This window comes from Brassica napus, chromosome C1, assembly GCF_020379485.1.
Source record: "Brassica napus cultivar Da-Ae chromosome C1, Da-Ae, whole genome shotgun sequence".
Lineage (NCBI taxonomy): Eukaryota > Viridiplantae > Streptophyta > Magnoliopsida > Brassicales > Brassicaceae > Brassica > Brassica napus.
Genome location: NC_063444.1, coordinates 48,523,669 through 48,545,158, shown reverse-complemented (window position 1 = coordinate 48,545,158; position 21,490 = coordinate 48,523,669). Strand labels below are relative to the sequence as shown.

The 21,490-nt window shown below is 32.9% G+C and overlaps 1 protein-coding gene, 1 long non-coding RNA gene and 1 pseudogene across 2 annotated transcripts; 2 read left to right on the top strand and 1 right to left on the bottom strand.

Annotated features, from left to right (window-relative positions):
• Window positions 1-229: 229 nt before the first annotated feature.
• On the bottom strand, window positions 230-4,664 carry LOC106381177 (alpha-L-arabinofuranosidase 1). Its single transcript, XM_013821046.3, has 16 exons — window positions 4,421-4,664; window positions 3,747-3,978; window positions 3,600-3,654; window positions 2,938-3,140; window positions 2,743-2,864; window positions 2,513-2,666; window positions 2,372-2,441; window positions 2,147-2,292; window positions 2,020-2,065; window positions 1,751-1,948; window positions 1,552-1,670; window positions 1,404-1,475; window positions 1,126-1,229; window positions 991-1,047; window positions 732-921; window positions 230-662 (listed from the first exon to the last, which is right to left on the bottom strand). The coding sequence occupies exons 2-16, from the start codon at window positions 3,942-3,944 to the stop codon at window positions 369-371; spliced, it is 2,028 nt and encodes a 675-aa protein (XP_013676500.1). The 5' UTR covers window positions 3,945-3,978; window positions 4,421-4,664; the 3' UTR covers window positions 230-368.
• Window positions 4,665-4,898: 234 nt separating this feature from the next.
• LOC111200110 lies at window positions 4,899-8,303 on the top strand. The gene is made up of 3 exons (XR_007318103.1): window positions 4,899-6,893; window positions 6,976-7,025; window positions 7,100-8,303. It is a non-coding gene; the product is annotated as an uncharacterized LOC111200110 (long non-coding RNA).
• A 6,748-nt stretch (window positions 8,304-15,051) lies between these two features.
• On the top strand, window positions 15,052-21,012 carry LOC106378033 (annotated as a pseudogene).
• Window positions 21,013-21,490: the final 478 nt, after the last annotated feature.

Here is a 21,490-nt window from a genome sequence, read left to right as displayed (position 1 = left end):
AAACATTAATTTTTGTATATACAAGTAAAAAAGAATTAAAGTATATAGGAACGAAATTAGAGGACGCATTCAGATTTGAGGGGCTTCAAAAACCTAACAAAGGTGTCTGTCATCTTCTTCTATGCTCAAGAAACTATAGGTACACTGATGAGCGATGATGATCCAGGTACTGTCTTGTTACTTTATTCTTGCATACCAAGTGACCTAAAGGCAACATATGCTCATATGATTAAATAAAAGTAATTTTATTCACCAAACTACTATCATTTACACACGAGTACGCATTACGCATTACGTAATTGCAATGTTAACTACAAGAGACTTTTTTTGACATGAAGTTAATACACTCCATGTCGTCGTTTCTCTCTTCACAGAGTGGAAGAAGAATCAGAAACTGGCATTCTTATCATTTTTGCAGATTCTTTCAACAAATCAAACGAAGAGAACGAGTGTGGCGGGAGAATAACGGTAAGATCCTCCTCGGCCATCTCTAGCAAGCTTTCGTGTGGCGCAACCTTCTCAGGCTGTGTGAAGGAGTTCTCATCCATCACATTGGTAGATGTAAGTACTGTCTTCTTCGACCCCGAAACTTTCATCACGTTCGGATCCAATCCAGTAACCAACACCTTCATATTCACCGAGGTAGCTCCAAAGTTCACAGCCTGCATATAAATTGAGAAGTTGAACACAGATTTTTTTTTAAAGAATCAGAGAGAACTAAAGGCTCTAACCTTTATGCTTATGTAATCTTGGTCATTGCTTTGGTATGAGATTGCAGATGCAACAAGAGAAGAAGAGTTTCCTTTTAGTGTTGAAGTGAGAAGAGTTGATCCGCTTGACTCAGCGAAGAACCGTTGGACCCAGTAGCTTGGAGTTCCATATAGATGAGAAGAGTTGAAGACTATTGCATCAGGGTTCCACCTGAAAAACCAATTCAAAGAATTTGAGATTGTTGTTGTTGTCCTTTGCTTCCTGAATGAGAGTTTTTACCTTCTGTCGTTTGTGTTCACAAAGAGTGGTGCATAGCTCGCCATTTCCACAATGTCACTGCAACAAAGAAAGAAATCATCAAAGATGTTTTTAATTTTATAACTCATTTGGTGTTTTTTAGTTATGATCAAAAACCTGTTCTTTTCAAGACCAATGAGAAATGCAGCCTCTGCAAGAGCGGCCAGAAGGCTTCCTTTACCAGCATCTTTTCCTGTCACAGCATATTCACTCACAAAAGCCTGCAAAAAAAAGTCCCACCAGTGAGTCACTGAAAAGCTTCAATTTGTCTCTTTGTTTGAATAATGAGTATTCTAAAAAATCGGTCTAGGCGCCCGCCTAATCAATAATCCCATATAAAACGCCTAATTTAGTGTCTAGCGATTTCTTGAACACTGAATAATCTATTACCGCACCTTTGGACCCTTGCGAGAAGTGCGGTCAAACTGATGATACATGGAAAACAAATTGCTAGCAGAAGTGTAAATCTGTGAACAAAGAAAAACACTATCTCAGACAGGAACGCACATAAAGAAATATTCAAAGTTTATGTCAAGAATTTACGTGGAAATCATAGTAATCAGCAGGGTGGTCAAGCGGACGGGAAGATCCATCACAGTTAGAGATGATTTTGATATCTGGATAAGCCTTCTTGATAGCATCATAGAACACAATATAGTTTCCTGTACAGTTGTAAATCTCAGTTAGACTATCAAAGACACTCAACAATCAAATGTGAGAGCATAGAGAAATACAAAGAAACCTCTGTAGTAAGTCTTTCCACAATCCTCATTCCCAATAGCAACATATTTCAATTCAAAAGGCTCTTTGCGTCCCATTGCAGCTCGAATCGATCCCCATGTAGAGTTAGCATCTCCCCTAGCAAACTCAATACCATCAAGTGCTTCCTGAACAAAGGGCATGATAGTAGCAGTTTCAACTTCATCATTGTGACTAATCCCTGCATCAAGGTGAAGAAGCACTTGTCAATGGACTTGGAATGCAAAAGAGAGAGATTAATCTTGTATATACCGTTGTTAAACACCCATATTGGAGCTGCACCAATGTCTTCTGCCAACTACAAGAATGTTTCATTTTAACATTTTATTAGTGCTTAGGGAATCATTACAAATCCATTAAAAAGAAGAAGAAGTCTTACTTGAAAGAACTCAAAGTGTCCAAGGCCATCATCGGTCCAATACTTCCAAACATCACCAAAATGTCCAGGTCTCTCTTCCCAAGGTCCTACGGTTTCTTTCCAGCGGAATGCATTGCTTAACCATTCACCCTCCACAAAACAACCACCTAAAAGTACACAAAGATCCAAGAGTGTATCAATAAACAAAACTTTATGTGTGTCTACTAGTCTTACATTATATATTACCTGGGAAACGGATGAAACGGGGTTTTATATCGGACATCATCTGGTACAGATCGTTTCTAAAGCCATGTCCCTGCAACCAAACCAAAAGAGATTGAACATTTTCTATTCTTTTCTCTATTAGCAATCTCATTAGAAAGAAACCTTGTAAGTATCCACCGGCATGGCTGAGACTTGATCAATCCATATGGACCCTTTCTTGGTTGTTGTTAACTGAAGTCTTGCACCATGATCTGTCCCCTTTGCCTCCAATACAACCTCCTTCTTAGTCCAGTTTGAAACATCAGAAGCAGAAGCTCTACATTAAAACAAATGGACAATGAAACAACAATAACAGAAACGTATTCAGACTTAAAACTGAAAGTGTTTCTTACATGATCTTCTCAGAAGCAAGAGTCAATGATCCATTAGAGCTAGTCAAGGACACAGACAGGTCGATATCACCAGTGGAACGCACATAAAGAGCCACCTTGTACTTCTTTCCTTCTTCAATATTCTAAAGAAAATGAAAAAAAAAAATGAAGTGAACAACTTAAACTCATACTCTTGATCACAATAGAGAGACTCACCATGCCCCAGTAACCAGGGTTATAAACTCCAACACCTCCTGATGGACAGCCTTTGCTATCACAGAGCACATCCATTCTCAATGCGATTTTATTACGTTCAAAGCAGGATGAACGGTCTGTAGCTACATAGACAGATGACTGATCACCAACAATAGACCAAGGCCAAATATTAGACGGAGTGTTCTGCCCACCAGCTTCAAACCCTGTTAACCAAAAGTTTTTGCTTAAGAGTAAATTACTGGGGATTCTGAACCGAACCAAACCCGTTCAATTAAAAATTTGGTTCAATTCTTTAGGTTTTCTGTTCGGTTCAGCAATTGGTTACTTCGGTTTTCTTCTTTAAAAAAATCTTATACCCAAACCATACCAAAAACCGAACTAACTGAACTAACCAAATTTCAAACCGAACTAACCAAATTTAACCAAAATTAATAGAATTTATCCGAAATTTAAACAGAATTAAACCAAAATCTAACCGAAATCAAAAACTTTGGTAGGATTTTTAAAAACCAAACTAACCGTAACAAACTTTGTTTTGGGTTAATTCGGTAAGATTTATGTTGACCGAACTACCCGAACCGAATAACCCGAACTAACCAAACCCGCAGGCCTAACTGAAGCTTAAAAAATGATTAGTTTCAGTGGATTTTCACGATTCTAACCTCTGTTGCTAACAAGCTCAGCCCATAATCCACCAGCACCAGCATGGTTTATCTCCTGCAAAATGATTTGAACCATATAGCATTTAGCAAAACTCTCAAGTCTAAACCATAGTTTGACCATTTTGGAGGCTGTAACATTAACAAAACCTCGAAGAAAATGCCGAAAAGAGTTTCAGGGATGAGCCTTCCAGCTCCATCAGAAGCATTGACTTGCAAAGTCACTGCTGGTTCTGTGCCTTCATCTTGAGCGACAACAACACGAAGGCTTTGATAGACAAAGCAAGAGCCAAGGAGGAAAGAAAGTATGCAAACACTCCTGAGAAACTTCCAAGACTCCGTATCCATAATCACCACATGCACAAAGTAAATCAAGTGTATCCTGTAAAGAGAACATTTATAGAAAGGTTAGAAACTTATTCAGCTTGATTGACAATGAGATAAAACAAAGTAAAAAAAGAAAGGCTCTTTGAGCTTATACTTATCAGTTTCTCTTCAACAAAAAGGAAGATCAAATATAAAGATATATCATAAGCTAATCGCAAAAATAAAGAGGAATCTGATAATAAAGGTTAAGTTTTTATATTAAAAGATTTGATTAAAGATAGTTTGCAAATCAAAGAGTGGGGCTTCTGTGTCTCATCTTAAAGGCTCAAGCTTTACAGAAAATGAATCAAATTGGCTTCAGAGACAGAACAAAAAAAAAAAAACTCAATTTGCTCAATTTGAGATCATTAATCATAAAAGTTAGAGCCTTTGTCCGGTTTGATAAGCAGTAACTAATTAGACAAAAACAGAGAATCAACGAGAGATGGAAACAGAACCTGAGTATCAAGAAAGACAAGGGGGGTTGGGTCGAGACAAGAGATGAGTGAAGGAAGAGACGGAAGAGGAGTGGAAGTATAAGAATGTCTGGTCGAGAGATAGATATTGCTTAAGGAAAACTTGCTTTCTCCTCACGTTTGATGGAGATTGCTTGTTTTCGTGGAAGAAGGTGAAGTGGATGTTGATTAGAAGCGACGACTACTGAAACCCCTCCACCTGCTCTCGTCGCAATCTCTTTTCTTATGGATAAAGATGTATCTTATTTTATTTTTGGATAAATGAATAGATCTCCTATTAAACTGCCTCCCTTGATCAATGCTTTTCAGTGGACATGATATGTTTCATACGATTATAAATAAATTCATGTCAACTAACAAAAAAAGGTTACTTTTTTCCCCACACATTATTAAAAATGATATAACTTGTAGTTTGTAAATTTTATAATTTGCAAGTACTTTGTCTACATTTGGAATATACAAAAATTCAATGCAACTCAAAACCTTTTTCCAAGTCTTTGCTGGCTCCACAAAGCACGTGTACTAGAATGCTTGCTTGTGTTCAGTTTCATTCAACTGCAAGTTGCATGTTATAGCGCCACACGGCTCATAATGTTTAAACTGCATTTGTATTGTTCAGATTACTCGAGAGTGTTCTTTGGAAGCTATTGTGTTTTTTCTTTTCATAATTCTCCAATACTGCATATGTAACCCTCAAATAATTTGACAAGAAAATTTGTTTATTAGTCTTCCTCATCGTTGTATCATCCCCAGCTTTTGTCTTCTTCTCAAATAGCAATGGATATAAACTAAGGATGAACTAGCAAGAAGATAATAATAATAACAAGTTGCCTTCGGCCTGGAAGGGCAACAACTTAAACAAATGATATTCTTCTTGTTCCATGGACATTTTAGTATGGACGTTTTGTTAATGTGAATCATTTTAGAGATAATTATATCAATACAATACTAAAAGGGGAATAAGAGCTCCTCTCATGCTGTCCACATCAGCAAATAAAATCAACCAATGAGAGACTTCTAAACTGACAAGTCAATTAAAAAAAAAACACATCACCAAATCACTCTTCGCTCGAACCTTTTCAACGCCACGCCGATTCCAATATTTCTTTGGTCTTCTTCCGGTTTGTCTGCCTTTGCCAAAACAACTCTTTCACCAGTTACAAATTATTTATTCCTTAATCTTTTCAGCTTTCCTCCTCTCCTTACTCACTATATGAGACGTAGGTAGATTCACGAAAGATTCTTCTCACTAGAACCAGCAGATCTCTTCATCGCCTCTGGAGAAAACGAGTAGTTAGTACTGGCGTTTGGTTTTGGTTCCATCACTTTACCTCTGTATACAGTTTTCTGTAAAAATATTTACTCCTTCATATTTGGTAAGTCACACAACGCCTTGCTCCTGTACGTACAAAGCATCACTTAACATCTGTACAGTTTTCTTTGAAAAGCGTTCGTGGGAGTTGTATGTGATCTCTTTTTGTTTGTCTTTTATCATATTGTGAGATTGTTAGGAACGAAGAAGAAGAAGCCGTTGAAAGAATTGAGGGAGATGGAGGAGTTCGAGTTCCATAACTGGTGGAGCTTACGGTTGAGAATTCTATGATTACGGTTAATGTTTCCCACTTTTGATTCATGATTTCACTTCCTCTGTTTCAGATCGTTGGTTTTGTTTTTGAAAGCTCTTGATCTGGTGTTTAGATTGTTGGAGGTGTAAAAGGAGGAGAATGAGCTTTACAGGAGAGGATTCGCCATCTGGTTTGTCAGGTTTTGTAATTCTCAATCTTAGTTTTGATAAATAAAACAATCCAAACCGAGTTTGAGCAGTTCAATTTCAGTTTGTTTGCTTTGTTTCTCTTATAAAAGCTGTGGTATTTTGTAGAGTTTGTTATACTTATAGCTTTAAAGTTTTTGGTCTCTAATTTCAAAATTTGCATTTATACAACTATTGACCTCTAAACGCATCAGAACCATACCATTTGTTTCTTTTCCCTTCCTTCTACCCTTACGTTATCTATTTTTACGTGTTTCAGGGACCAACTGAAAATGGGAAATTGATGCTCAATATATATATCTGCATAGCGCAAGAACGAGCAAGCCCGGCTTCATCTGGTCATCACTTTGTCTTCCAATGCTATGATCATTTCCAAGGTATAACCTTTGCTTCAATCTGAGAGTCGACGCCATCACATGTAGCATTACATGAGTCATCCCTGGTATCGTCCCGTTATCTAGAAAAGTTACTTTGTTTAATTTAAACTGATTTGTGTGATTTTGTAGTTAATTTTTTTTTCTTATCCTTATAGCTCACACTTTGGTATGTTGACGAGTTTATCTTCCGTGAATTCTTTTATTGATTCTTTCAATGGTGTTCGTATGTTATTCTTTACGTTCGTCCCCTGCAGCTAATGATGGCTTTGACTGTTCACTTAGTGAACTGAAGCAAAAGAATAAGCCAGTGAGTATTTTATCATTGTGCCTATTTGACTCTGGTGTTTTCATGATTATGTGCCTCACATTGTTTTTGTTTTTTTGGATAGGTTGAACCAAGCTCATTGAATAAGTCTCGCTGCTGCAGAAGATTTGGATGGTATTCTTAAATTATTGTCTTTGCTAATTAATTGTTCCTTACGGTAAACATCTTACATAGAGAATACATTGCAGAGCATGCTAATGAAGATTAAATTATTTGGCAGCAGCAATGTCACCCCTGTGAGGGAAGTTAAATATATGACGGTGGAGTAGATGGTTTTTTTGCATTAAACCATCGGTTATTTGATGATGTTCTCTCATTATCAAAAACCTGTTAGCAGATTGATTTTTGATGTGATGTCTATTTGCAGCTTCTTAGTAGAGTCTTTAACATTCTCCATGAAAAAAAATCCAGAGCTTGCTGGAGATAGGTGCTGTACAGTTATCAGGCCTCCTTAAGTTCTTTGCAGGGGACAAAAAGAAGAGTATGTTTGCCAACTTTATGGACCTCTTCAAAAAGTATGAACAAATCTCTTTTATCTTCCTCTTCAAGCTTGATCGACCGTAAGTATTCATGCCTATTGCCTAGGGGGATTTAAGATTGTATGGCATTTCTGTCTATCTCTGCTAAACAAAAAAAATTCAGGATGACTCATAAACCAGGCCATGTAATGAATTTCTTGCATGATGGGCGGCAACTGTTGGTTGTTAAGGGAAGATATGCAGCCAAGAATTCCGAAGAGATCTTGCTGCCATATCAGCAAGTAACTTTCTCTTTTTGTCACTTCCTATCAAGTTTTGAAATTTGAATTTGCATAAACGAATACCAGGTTGGAGTTCTTTGTGAAACCTTGCATGTGGTTTTCTTAAATGAGTACGTCATTTGCTTTGGTAGCGAGAGCCAGTACATGATTCTATAGAAGGAGAACAATCACTTCTTTGTCAGCTGCGGGTAGGTTTCATTCATTACTTTGTCATGCATGCCTTTGTTTCTTCCTTTCAGCGCAACTAAGTAATCATGAATTGCTTCCAGATCCTAAAGGACTGTTTCTTAACTCGTGGGCAGCGAGATGGTTTAAAACTTTAAGTTCATTGACAAAAACGCATAAGAAATATACAATTTATGTATAGAAATATTATATTCTAGAGATTACAATAAGTAAAAACTGTATTACATCGCCCTGCATAAGATGTAAGAGCGGTGAGCGGAGTAGAGGAAAACAAAATAATAGACATATATATCAAAGACCTCTCCTTTCATGTTTATACTACGGCAACATATATATATATAAATTTCAACTACATCCAAATCATCTACATCATAAATTTTATAGCTAAACTTATATAGTTACAGTCCAATCAGTTATCTGTATTCTCTGTAGAACCTCAACTCTTCAGTAATTAATCAACTCAGATAACCACAAAATAAAAAGTTGATTATTTATGTGAGACCAACAAATGCCTTTGAAGTCATATAGAGAAACAATTTGAAATTATATATGAGCATAAAAATTGGTTGCTAATATGACTGACCTATCAATAAAAAAAATATTTTGAATAATTTCTTAATATATTAAAATGGGTCTCTAATGTTCTGGTTTATTCGTTTACAAACCATAACAACACAAGTTTTTACTCCTCACTCACGTAACAAACCTGGGAGTTATAGAACCGAACACAAAAGCATATTAAGCAAAACATTGCAATAAAACGATGTTCAAATCAGTTTTGAGAATTTAAAATCAAATTATAAATTTTATTCCTTTTTCGTTAAAACAGTTTAATGTACATATTATTTCCAAATGAAATGAAAAATGAAAAAAATTCTTTAGTTAATAATTATAAGAAGAAAAAAAAAACAATCTTAAATAAAATAGAAATAGTAAAACAGTTTATGCATAGTGTGGACAAAAAACTACTAAATTTAACTGGTGATATCTCATACTTTCAGGTAACAACCTAGAGAATTTTTTTTTTCTAATCTCATTTCAAGTTTAAATGTTCATTCTTAAGAAAGAACTCTCTACCTTGATGTGGTAACACAAACATGCATACTGAAAATAATCATCTTTGTAATATAAAGCTGTTGCTAAACTATTTTGTCAAAATAATCTTATAGATTGATAAAATATCAAATTTTAATATTATTAATTTATAGATTTTTATTTTATTCGTGTGACCATGTTTAATTTATCCTTTTTTTAATTTATCCTTATCCTTATTTTAATATGTCCTTACAAAATATTAGTAACATAAATACCCATAACGCCTTACTAAAAACATCATGATAGACATTAAAACATCCTCACAGGCTAGGATTTTTAACCGGACCAAACTTGCCGAACAAAAAAGTTTGGTTTTTGGTTCGGAAGTTCGGTTGGTAACAATAAAATTTTCAGTTTCGATTTGGTTCGGTTCGCTAACAAATTTGTTTGGTTAAAAAAATATCAATCTTAACTGAAATTCCAAACATAACTAACCAAACTAACCAAAATCCTAATCAAAACAACCAAGTGACCGGAATAACCAAATCAAACCAAACTAGCCGAAACCCAAACCAAAATAACCGAACTAACATAAATTAACTGATTTTTTTAAGTTTATTCAATATAAACTGAAAATTTAACCAAACTAACCGCAAAACCGAAAAATCCGGTAAAAGTTTTTGAAACCTAACTACCCAAGAACCAAACCAATTTTTTCTTACGGTTCAATTCAGCGAAATTTTGTCAAGCCAAACTACCTGAAAACAAAACTACCTGAAAGATCATTTCATCCCACAACAGTCAACCAAAAGAAGTTGATGCTCCATATAAATGTTTTATATTTTTATTGACAATAATAATTTATATTTAATTATATTTTGATGTGAAATAATATTGTTTAAAAAATTATCTTATTTTCAAATTTTATTTATATATATATTTAATTTTTGAATACAAAAATAATTTTGTGATATTATTAAATAAAAAGGATAAATAATTTTTAAATTTTTTATATTTAACTTTAAATGTGTTAGCAAAAACTTCATATGAAAGCATTGGACATATAGCATTTGGAAAACATTTTCATTTTCTAAAACTATTATAAATGTTTTCCTAATTATTGTTGACTGGATAATAAATGGCATAATATTATGCTAATGTTCTGCAAATCAAAATCTTAATATTACGATGAACACTTTTTAGATTTTTCAGGTTAGTGTCATACTAAATATGATTTTAAAAGTTACAATTTTCCGGCATTTTTCTTATGAATTTTTTATGTCTCTCTAAATAAAATCACAAACCTCTCAGATCAATATGTATGATTTATTTCTTACTCTCTCTTGATATATTCCAAAATTCTAACTCTAATTTTCTTCCTAATTTTTGTGCAAATATTCAATCTATTTAAAAAAGTGTTGTAAATTTAGATGAAAACGAAAACCTTAACAAAACATTAATTAGAAGACAATGAGATATTTACCTACTTTCACAGCTCAAACTTTGTAGATTCCTTAGGATAAAATTATCAAATAATATCATATATTATACTAAATTTAAAAAGAAAATTATATAACCACATTATCTGCGCGTAGCGCAGAAAAGGACCTAGTTTGTTTAAAAGTATTAAATACACTAATCAATTAAAGATCATGTATATTAAGCATATAACATCATAGATCAATCACTAATCACCTTAATCTACCAAACCCAAAGCTTTGAAGATTATTCACTAATCTCAATGAAAGCACCAAAACCTATAATAGACATAAATTTATGTATAATCAAAAGATTAGAAGATATTTAAACAAGATTAACAAAATAAATTTTTAAACAAAGCAAAATTCACAAGATTAGGCTCTAAAATCAAGATAAATAAGAGAAAACAAAGCTTAGGTAGTCTAGTGTATCACCAATGGATGTATCTCTTCATGTGCACAGAATATGTATCTTCTTCCATTGAGCACATGCACCACCACAATGTCCCACAAAGAATGTTCACTCTATTTACTACCATATAGTATAATTATTTTATAAATAAAGAGAGAAAGATGGTTATAAATCTGTCTTTATTTCAATATCAGGTATATCATTGATCAGACCAGCAATGTGAGTCAGTTCTTTGAATCACAAATCTAACTTTCTTCTCTCATCCTTTCGGTTTTTTACCAACTTCAAAATGCATCAAATCAAAACAATAAATAAATGAAAATCAAACAAATTCAAGTAAGAAAAACTTACAAGCCTACACATGTGGGAATAGCTTTCTTTCGTAACCGCATGAAAAATAGTCAAAGTTGCTTGTGCATAAATTTCGTATAGAGATTGAGTTTCTTCTAATATTAGTCTACCTATATACAAAATAACCTAAAGCCACCTACCTCTCTGATATGGTAGCATGTATCAAGTTTCCTATCATCATTAGCAACTTTTCTGTAAGATATAAATCACAAGAAGTCAGAAACAAATTTCAAATCAAAACTTTAAGCTAGCACATGAAACTCACACTAAGAATATTTGATTATTTAAAAACTAAAAATCCTTAATATTTTTAGATATAGAACCTGTATTTTAAAATTTTGAGTATCAATTTGGTTTTTGGTTCGGTTTTGGATTTGTTTTCGGTTCTATGAATATAAGCTTTATTCAGATATTTATGAAATTCCATTTGATTTTGGTTCCGAAACGGTTTTGGTTTTTGGTTCGGTACGGTTTGGTTTGGTTTCATTGTTCTGAGAAAATGTATATATGGCTAACTGTGTGCCAATTACTGCATGTAATAAGAAATTGGGACAGAGCATCATTGAATACATTTACATCAAATTTAGTGATTGGAAAACAAACAGATGTACATCTGCAAATACTATAAAACAAATGTATTCGAATCACTAAATTTACATCATTGAATGCTTTGTCTTTGCATACAAGTGAACTCAATTTAATTGCCTTAGAGTTTCTCAATAAACATAATTGTAATATTTGTTTGGAAACGACACATACTAACAATATTAGCTAAACACTGATTTATATATAAACAATTAGGGGGGTTATTTGGAGATAAATTTGCAGAGTTTGTGAATTTTAAGAGTTGATAGATTTTAAAAGTTATGTGGATTGTGAAAATTTATATACATTGACTTATGAAATTTGATCACAACTTTTTTAAATTAGTATAGATTTTCATGAATTTGTGTTACCAATTTTCTATCATTCTTTTTGTAAAATAAATATATAATCTATTTATTTTCAAATTAAAAAGAAAATAATAGAGAGTCATTTTAAAAAATTTGTCACAAAATAGCATTCAAAGAGAAAAATGACCAAAAACAATTTCATGAAAAAGGCAAAAGACGATTTTACTCCTTGCTTTATATATATAAAAGTAATAAAACAATAAAAATTACTAATAAATAAGTTTCTCTTATAATTTTGAATTATATGTTTTCAAATTTGAACTTTTAAATAATTTTTATAATTTTGAATTTTTTTTTCAAAATATTTTCAAAACTCCGGTCTGTTCGCGTAACCGAGAATTTGGCTTACAAATTTTTTTTTGAAATTCAAAATTTTTTTTGAAACTATTTTAAAAAAATATTTTAAAATTATTAATATTTATATTCAAAATGATAAATATTTATAAAAATAATTATATATTCTAAAATGTAAAAGTATATAAATGTAATGAATTATAGTTTTGGACATATAATTTGGATTTAAGGTGCAATAGGTATTTGGTAAGAATAATTATTTTGTTTTCTAGTTTTTTATCACATGGATTTTGAAAATCACAAGGTTACATATGATATTTTGAAAGTTGAGTCTTATAAGTAAAAAATGAATAGAATTCATCTCTCAATAACAATAGATTTTGTTAGAATTAGAGAATCAATAATAACTAAACTTTTTAAATAACAAGGGATTTGAATAGATTTTGAAAATGCTTAAACCAATAACAATGGATTCTACTAAGATTTTGAAATCCAAGAACCAATAACAATGGATTCTCAAAAATTTTAAAATTAATGAGAATTCACTTACCAATAACTCTCCTTAACATGTTTTATTAATACCTAAAGTAGTTTGTAATGCTATTATGTATCCAAAGTTCAAACCAACACCGAGTTCAAAATTAGTTTAACTACGAAACCGGGATTTGTATATTACTATATTTTTTATCCGTAAACTTTCCATTTTAGTTTTATAAACAGTAAATTATCTCAAATTATATAAGTTAGGATAAAGTCGAGAGAAACTAATTTGTAAGGAAATTATTTAGAAAAGGCAGCAATATTCAAGGATATCACGCGCCGAGGTTGAGTTTGATAGAATTATGGGCCTCAATTGACTCCAGCTTTGGCCCACATCAAACTCCTGCGCACAAGAAGATTTAGTTACTGTAGATCAATTTTAGGAATTCTGTCAAAATACTATAGCACTAGATGATAATCCGCGCCTCATGTAGAGCGAAATTTTTTAAAATATGTTGTATTTAAATATTATAAATAACATGCATTTTGTTCAATAATCTTTTTACATTTGTTTAAAAGTATCTTTGCGGGTTTGGTTCGGGTTTTGGTTGGGATAACCTTTTTTTTTTTCAAAAATGAAAGTTCATATATACTTTAAATTTTTCAAAATATAAAAATAAAATAATATATAACATATAAATTTGAATAATGTATGCCAAAATACTTAAACTTAACATAAAAATTGGTTTAGCTTAAATATTTGGATAGGAAATCAATAGATATTTAGGTAGTTTAGCTATTTTAAGTATCGTTTAGCTATTTTAAGTATCGTTTAGCTATTTTAAACATGTACTTATAACTATTTGTATATATTTTTGATTATTTTGGACAACTTAAAAACATCTTATATATTTTGTATATTCTTTTAGATATTAAATTTAAAAATAATTAATACATTTAAGTATATAAATCTGGTTTGAATATATTCTAATAACCGAAATATTTTGGTTTGGATCAGGTTCGGTTCCAGTTCTCTAGATACCAAAATTTTAAACCCATTCAGATATCTAACCAATTTTGGTTAAAGTTCAGTACTATTTTTTTAGATCGGGTTTTGTTCGGTTTTTTTGGATTTGGAAGTTTTGCCAAACCCTATATTTTTATTGTAACAAAATTTTAAACAAAAATGCTGATGTTTATATTGATTTTGGATATGCAACAATTTTTAAACCAAAACACATTTTACGATGTACGTGGTCCATTTAATTAATCATTAAAAACTGCTCTACGCCCATTTAAGGAAAACAATAGGTTGAACTTAAAAAAAGTTACCGTTTCAAATTTTCAATCGACACTTCCATATACTCCATGTCGGTGTTGTGACGAATAGAAAGGGGGCTAAGGTTAGGAAAACAAATTTGTTGTGCAATCCATGTTCTCGCTAAGTGATTTCCATAGGAGATTAACAATCACTTGCTAAAGTAATCAATTGTTTCTCAATTAATATATAGGAGATTAGAGTAATCACATAAATAAAAATAATACATCTTGTTTATTTACAATATTTTTATGGTAAATAAATAAAAATAATCATTTTATTTATTTTATTGGTATATAATTATATTTCAATGATATTGACATAAATATATATAGTATATTTTAATATAGATATTAATTATTGAGACTTCCTAATTATATGGTTTTATTAAAATTTGTAGATTTGATGTAACAAAAAAATTAAAACATTAATCCCAAAATTTTCGATGTGATATTTTTTCTATGCAAATTTCAAAATTAAAATATAAGATCTCAATACTTTTTCAATGTAGATTTCAAAATTAACATATTTATGTATTTTTAAATGGTACATAGTTTAATTAAATGATACAAAAATAGATATATATATATATATATATATATATATTATTTAATATGAATATCTATTAGATAAAAATTCATATTAATATGATTTTATGATCATTTGTATCTTGTTATAACAAAAACAGTTAAGCCATTGAGAAAAAAAAATTCAAAGTGGGATTTTTAACATTTTTTGTAATTTATAGTCGTTTTAAAAATTCAAAATATAACATATAAGAAAAATCTAATTTTTTATTATATGGTTAATGTGATTGTTTAGTTTCTTTTAAGAATATAAAATTAAACAAAAATAAGGAAAGATACAAAAAATGTTATCAAATATTTATTATTCATAATCATTAATTGTCATATATATATATTAATCATATTAGGTAATACTGTAGCTTTTATTTTAAGAAAAGAATACACGCTTCTTATATTTTGGATTAATATAACGTTCTGGCAATTGGATTTTGGACCAACAAATTATTCAATTGATTTGTATGATGTCATGTAAGCCAAATTGACATCTTAATTAAGTGGTACATCAGTAAATCTCTTTTGTAATTAGTACAAAATATAGGTCACAACTTTTTAAATGATTCTCAATTAATATATAGAGGATTTATGAACTTTTTTTTTTTTTGACCGAAGCATTTATAAAAACGTATTTGACAATCACCGATCATCCGAACAAGAAAGCCAGAGGAGATTTAGAGCAAAAAGAAATAGAGAGACCAAGAGAGTTAGCAATTAGAGTGTTTATTTCTTTTGTCTCGTGAGAAAAGATTTTAAACATGCTTAACAAAGCTGCAACTTGTCCAGAAATTAAAGAAAAGGTTTGCGACGACGGGATTAGTGCTTTACCCACTGATTTACTTGTGCACATATTGTCGATTATTCTGACTAAAGATGCAGTAGCCACATCGGTTTTGTCAAAACCATGGCGTTACATCTGGATGTTGGTTCCTAAACTCGTTTGCAAGGATACCAAGCATACAAACAATGGTAAAAGCGTTTGGTGGTTTCTTGAACAGTCATTGCAGCTCCACAAGGCACCTATACTAGAACATCTTGAAGTTAAACTCCGTTCAAGATGTCCTGATGACGCAGATGTCGGAAAATTGATTTTAAATGCTGTTGAACGCTACATTCGATTGCTAGACTTCGATCTAAAGTGGTCAGCAAAGCCTATAAGTTTGCCTAATGGAATTTACACTTGTAAAACACTCAAGGAATTTGGCTCTCTCAAACAAGATTCTCATAGAGCTTCCTTCTGAAGTTTTACTCCCGTCGCTTAAGAAGCTAAACCTTATCTGTGTGGTGTATAAAGATGAGGATTCACTTGTTAAGCTTCTATCAAGTTGTCATGTTCTCAAAACTTTGGTTGTGGTCCGAGATACAAATGACAATGTGATTAACTTTTAGTAGGTCTGGGCGTTCGGGTCTTCGGGTCGGGTTCGGATCGATTCTTTTCGGGTCCGGATCTTTCGGGTCTAGAAAATTATTATCCCAATAGGTACTTAAGAATTTTTCGGTTCGGGTTCGGGTCGGTTCCTACCGGGTCCGGGTCAGTTCGGGTCTAAAAATAAAAAACTTGTAAAAGGCCTGTTAATTTCGGGTTCACATCAGGTTCCCGTTCGGGTACAGATTTTTCGGTTTGGTTCCATGAGTTTCGGATATTTTTCACTGGTGTGGATAAAATTTAACCCGAAACCATAGCATAAATCTTATGAAGTTTCAATCCAAAAACAAAAAAAAAAAAAACAGAAAACAACATCCAAACAACAACTTCGTCAAGTCTTCTCCAAGAATCACCATCTTCAACATGCATTGGTTCATCGTCATCCCTTCCAACTGGATTCTCACAAGAAGTCATCTATATTGAAGAAAAAAACAGAATAAAAAAATGAATGTTTGAAACCACACATACTAAATTAATTAAACAATATTTAAACGTATGGTCCATTTACTTAAACTTTGATAAAAAAAAATTATCATCGCAAGTCGAAAACGCAAAGCAACAAAACAAAACAAGTCGCAAAGAATTATAATTATATGATTCAAAATCAAGTTGAACAATGAACCAAAATCAAGTCACAACACAACAAAACAAAAGTCAATAATAAAAAAAAACAATGGTAACTTAGTCATCAAGTGAAATAGTGAATCATCAAGCAAGACAGCAAGTGGAGATTTCCACAGAATTAAGAAATAAGGGTTTAGATTACGGAATTACCACAGAGTGATTTCGAGAAGTCTCAGAGTGGAGAAGAAGATTAAGTCTGTTTGGGGGACTGGAAACGACCGGAGGAGATATCGAGGTCTGAGACAAAATATTAAGTAACTTGCTATAAAGCACGCTTATTTCTGTTTTTTCTCGGTTACATTAATACCTGTTCGGGTATCGGGTCTTACCCGGATCCGAACCTGTACCCACGGGTCCATAAATAAAATATCCAACAGGGTACATGTACATACTTGTACATGTATCCGAACCTGTGATTTCGGGTCGGTTCCGGTTTGGATTTTCGGATCCAGGTTAAAATGCCCAGGCCTAACTTTTAGTGTAAAAGTTCCTTATCTAAATAATTTAGCTTATATTAATGATGATGATGAAGTACGGAGTAGTAGGTCTTTGACTATAGATTGCCGACACTTAAAATATCTCCACGTAGCTGATTTTTCTGAAGATGATTGCTTGATAGAGACTAGGTGTGGGCATATTAACCGAAACCCGAACCCGAACTCGAACCGAAACCCGAACCGAAGTTAAAAAAAACCCGAACGGGTTTAGGATTCAATAAGTCCGGATACCCGTACCCGAACGGTTATATCTGATAACCGAAGCACAACCGAAAACACCCGAACTAATATACCGTGACCTATACACATATATACTTTCTAATTCATTGCTGTCTAAATCCTAGAGAATCTGTTAAGCTTCCCGAAATTGCCTCATCGAAAATCAATCTTAGATACACTAGATTTTCAAACTGGAATCCAAAAGTCTATTCTCATCAGCTTTGTCTCCTTCATTGACGTCGTCAACGAGAAGGAAGAAATCAAAGGTTTTTTCTTTTTCAATCCTACATCAAAATTATTTAACTTTGTTAAAGTTATATCTATTTCTATTTTATTATGTAGTGGTAGTTGTCAAGTTTTGTCGTATTGACAGAGAAAAAGACAAACTTAGTTGATTATGTTATGTCCTTGATTTTCTTATTGTACGGGAAGTACACGTTAGTTGATTTGTTGTCGTATGATACTTGTTTTAGACAGAGACAAAGGTATGCACTTGATAGTATCAAGTTGATACAAAGTTAGTTGATTAGTTTATTGTTCTATATTTATGTTACTTATTTTTTTTAATTGTTGCCGTACGACTTGTATCCATAATGTATTCAACTTGATTATGTTAGTTACAGAGACAAAGTTATACTTTTGTTAGTCGAGACCGAGAAAACGTATTGAACTCAGTTTGATTTGGTTTTGTTCGTAGATGTCATCATCATCACCTTTTCAAGGCACTGCAAACAGAGAAGCAGATGATGTAGAAGAAGAGTTTCAAACTCTAGAGTATGATCAAAGAGGCAAACGAAAACAACCACCTGGAGAGAGTCAGGAACAGAGTAAAACAACACGCGTACTAGCCCCAAGATCCGACGTATGGTCTCATTTCAAAAGAGTTGAAGAAAACCGTGACAAATGCTTGTGCAACTATTGTCAGAAGACCTACACTTGTCCAACAAAATCTGGAACCACAAATTTGCGTAATCATCTTAATTGTTGCAAGCAATTCAGAGCATGGCAAGATGGTCAAGATCCTACAAAAAGGCAGCAAGTTATTAGTAAGGAAGGTTCTTTGAAGCCTGCAAAAATTTCAGAGGATGTGTTCATAGAAGCAACAAATGAAATGCTCGTAATTGGACAGCTGCCACTCTCCTTTGTTGATAGTGTAGCTTTTAAACACTTCTGCGATAAGGTAATTTTAATAATGTATTTTTTTTAATATTTAAACACTCATTATCTAAATCTATGCTAATATATATGTCCTTTTATGTGTAGACTAACCTTCCTGATCCTCATTCAAGACGTACAGCTACTAGAAAGATAGTAGAGATGTATGTTAAGAGAAAGGCTGCTCTAAAGAAATTGTTTCGTGCTAACAAACAAAGAATTTCCATCACCACAGACATATGGGTCTCTCAAGTAACAAGTAAATACTAGCATTTGGATCATTTTTTAAATTATGTTTAAGATCTTCTTTTTGATATAACTAATCTTTCATTTTGTTTCTTACTTCGCGCAGGGGCTAGCTATATGGTGATAACAGCTCACTACATAGATGCATATTGGCGGTTGAACAAACTGATCATTGGGTTCAAATATGTAACCGATCACAAAGGTAAGACTATCGCATCTGTTCTCTTAGAATGCCTAGCTGAGTGGGGAATAGAAAAGGTGTTCTCTATCATTGTGGACAATGCAACTGCGAACAGCAATGCTTTGATGCTTTTTGAAAGTAGTTTCTCTCAGATATCTGATGAATCATTAGTTATGAAAGGGGAATTTCTGCGTGTGAGATGTGCTGGTCACATTATCAATATGGCTTGTCTGACGTAGATGATAGTGTGACTGCAATCCGCAATGCAATCTCATATGTAAGATCTGGAACAAATAGGCAGAGAGCATTTGAACTTAAGGTAGATTCTGGTAGGATGAAAAGAGGAAGTTTGCCACTTGATGTTGTGACTAGGTGGAACTCAACTTACTTGATGTTGCAAAGAGCACTTATTTACAAGACTGCATTTGATAAGATGGGTTTTGAGGACAAACCGTACAATGATCATTTCATGGAGTTTGACAAGGGGAAAAAGAGACTCGGACCTCATGTAAGTGAAGATTGGCGTGCTGTTGGAAGGTTATAGAGGTTTCTTATTATCTTTTATAACTCAACCTTAGTAGTCTCAGCATCTACCACCCTTAGTGCCCACAAGTGCTATGGTGAGATAGTGAACATAGCATCAAATTTGAAGTTGCTTTGTAATAGTTACGATACTGATTTGAAAGTTAAGGCTGAGGATATGCTGATGAAGTTTGATAAGTATTGGGATGGGTTGAAGAACATTAACAAGATTTTAGTGGTGGCAAGCGTCTTTGATTCTAGCAGAAAGATGAAGTTTGCAAAGTTGTGCTTTGAGGATCTTTACGGGGAAGACAGTATGGAGTCCAAAGAGTTAAATGATTCAGTTCTTAGTATTCTAACTGATTTGTTCAAGGAGTATAGTGAAAGAAATGGCAAACAAGCTGAAGCAAATGTGCAATCATCTCAGTCTACTCAGTCTACTCAGTCTTCACAATCTCAAGAACAGCCAACAGTAGACTTGCTTGATGATGAACTCGGCTACCACATGATTGAGAAAAAGTACAGCACACTGCTAAAGGAGAGTGGAGTGAGAGACATCAACGAGTTGGAAGCTTACCAAAAGGCTGATGTTGAGAATCCAGATGCAATGCTAGGAACTGACTATGATGTTCTCTCTATTAGAGACTATGATACCTAACCTTACCATGGCCAAAGTAGACGTTGGTACCCCCCCTAATGAAAATTTCTTGAAATATCTTTCTTCTGTCATGTTTCTCCATTTGCATTGGGTGGATGAAACGGTAAGTTACATTGGTATCCATCTCTCAGTTTTGTGGTCACATTAATGCATTTACTTATGAATCTTTAAAAAAAAAATCAGGAATTATTTTGTAGTGGCGTCAACTACTCTCAACTGAAAGAGTGTATACTATGTCCAAGTCTCGCAGAATATTGGGTAGAATCAATTATGCTGTTGCTTAACAACGCTCCTAAACTTAAAAGTTCTTATGCTTGACACTGCAAGTACCTTCGTAACTCCCTCAAGCAGGTTTTGGTGTTTTTCTGCTTTTATTCATATACTTTTTGTTACTTCTCAGAGGAAGATAGGTGAATCAGAGGATCTCCCTCCTTGGAGTTATGTTCCAGCGTGCTTCGTCTCAACTCGAGATTCTTGAATGGGTAAAATATGGAGGGACAAGAGATGAGAAGAAGCTCTTGGAATATATCCTTGCAAACTCCAAGTGTTTGAAGAGAGCAGGAATCTCCATGAGATATAGCAAGGACTGCAATGATAAAAATAAAAAGAAGTTGAGGAAGTAGTTAAAATCCATGTATAGGGTTTCAGCATCTTCTGAGCTTTTGTTTCCTGCTAAAATTAAATGGAGATCACTGGCACAATATCGTCTTTTTGATTTGTCTTAGTTATATGGTTACATTCGATTACTTTGATTGATAAGACAAGTGCTTGTGAATTTAGTTTTGGTTCGTTGTTTTTATTGATTCTTGCAGTTACACTTTTAGTCTGGTTTCAACCGATATATTATCAAGAGATACGTGATATACAAGGCACAAGCCTTAAGTATCCAAAGATTAAGCATACTCAAAATCCTAGAGCAATGATCAGAAAGTTTTGATAACATAAATCCAATGACCAGAAGGTCTCGTGTCACTAAACAATAAACCCAAAAGATTATTATCTTTGCTTGCAAGTGATTAGTGAACGCATTTTATTTGAGAGTTTTGAAATTTCTCAATAAACATAATTATTTTTTGATAAGTGACATGCTAACTGTATTACTTTAGTTAAACATTAATTTACATGCAAACAAATTAGCACGTTTTCTATTTGCTAAGTCTATATTTCATTCTTACAAACATAATTATTTCTTCATCATCTCAT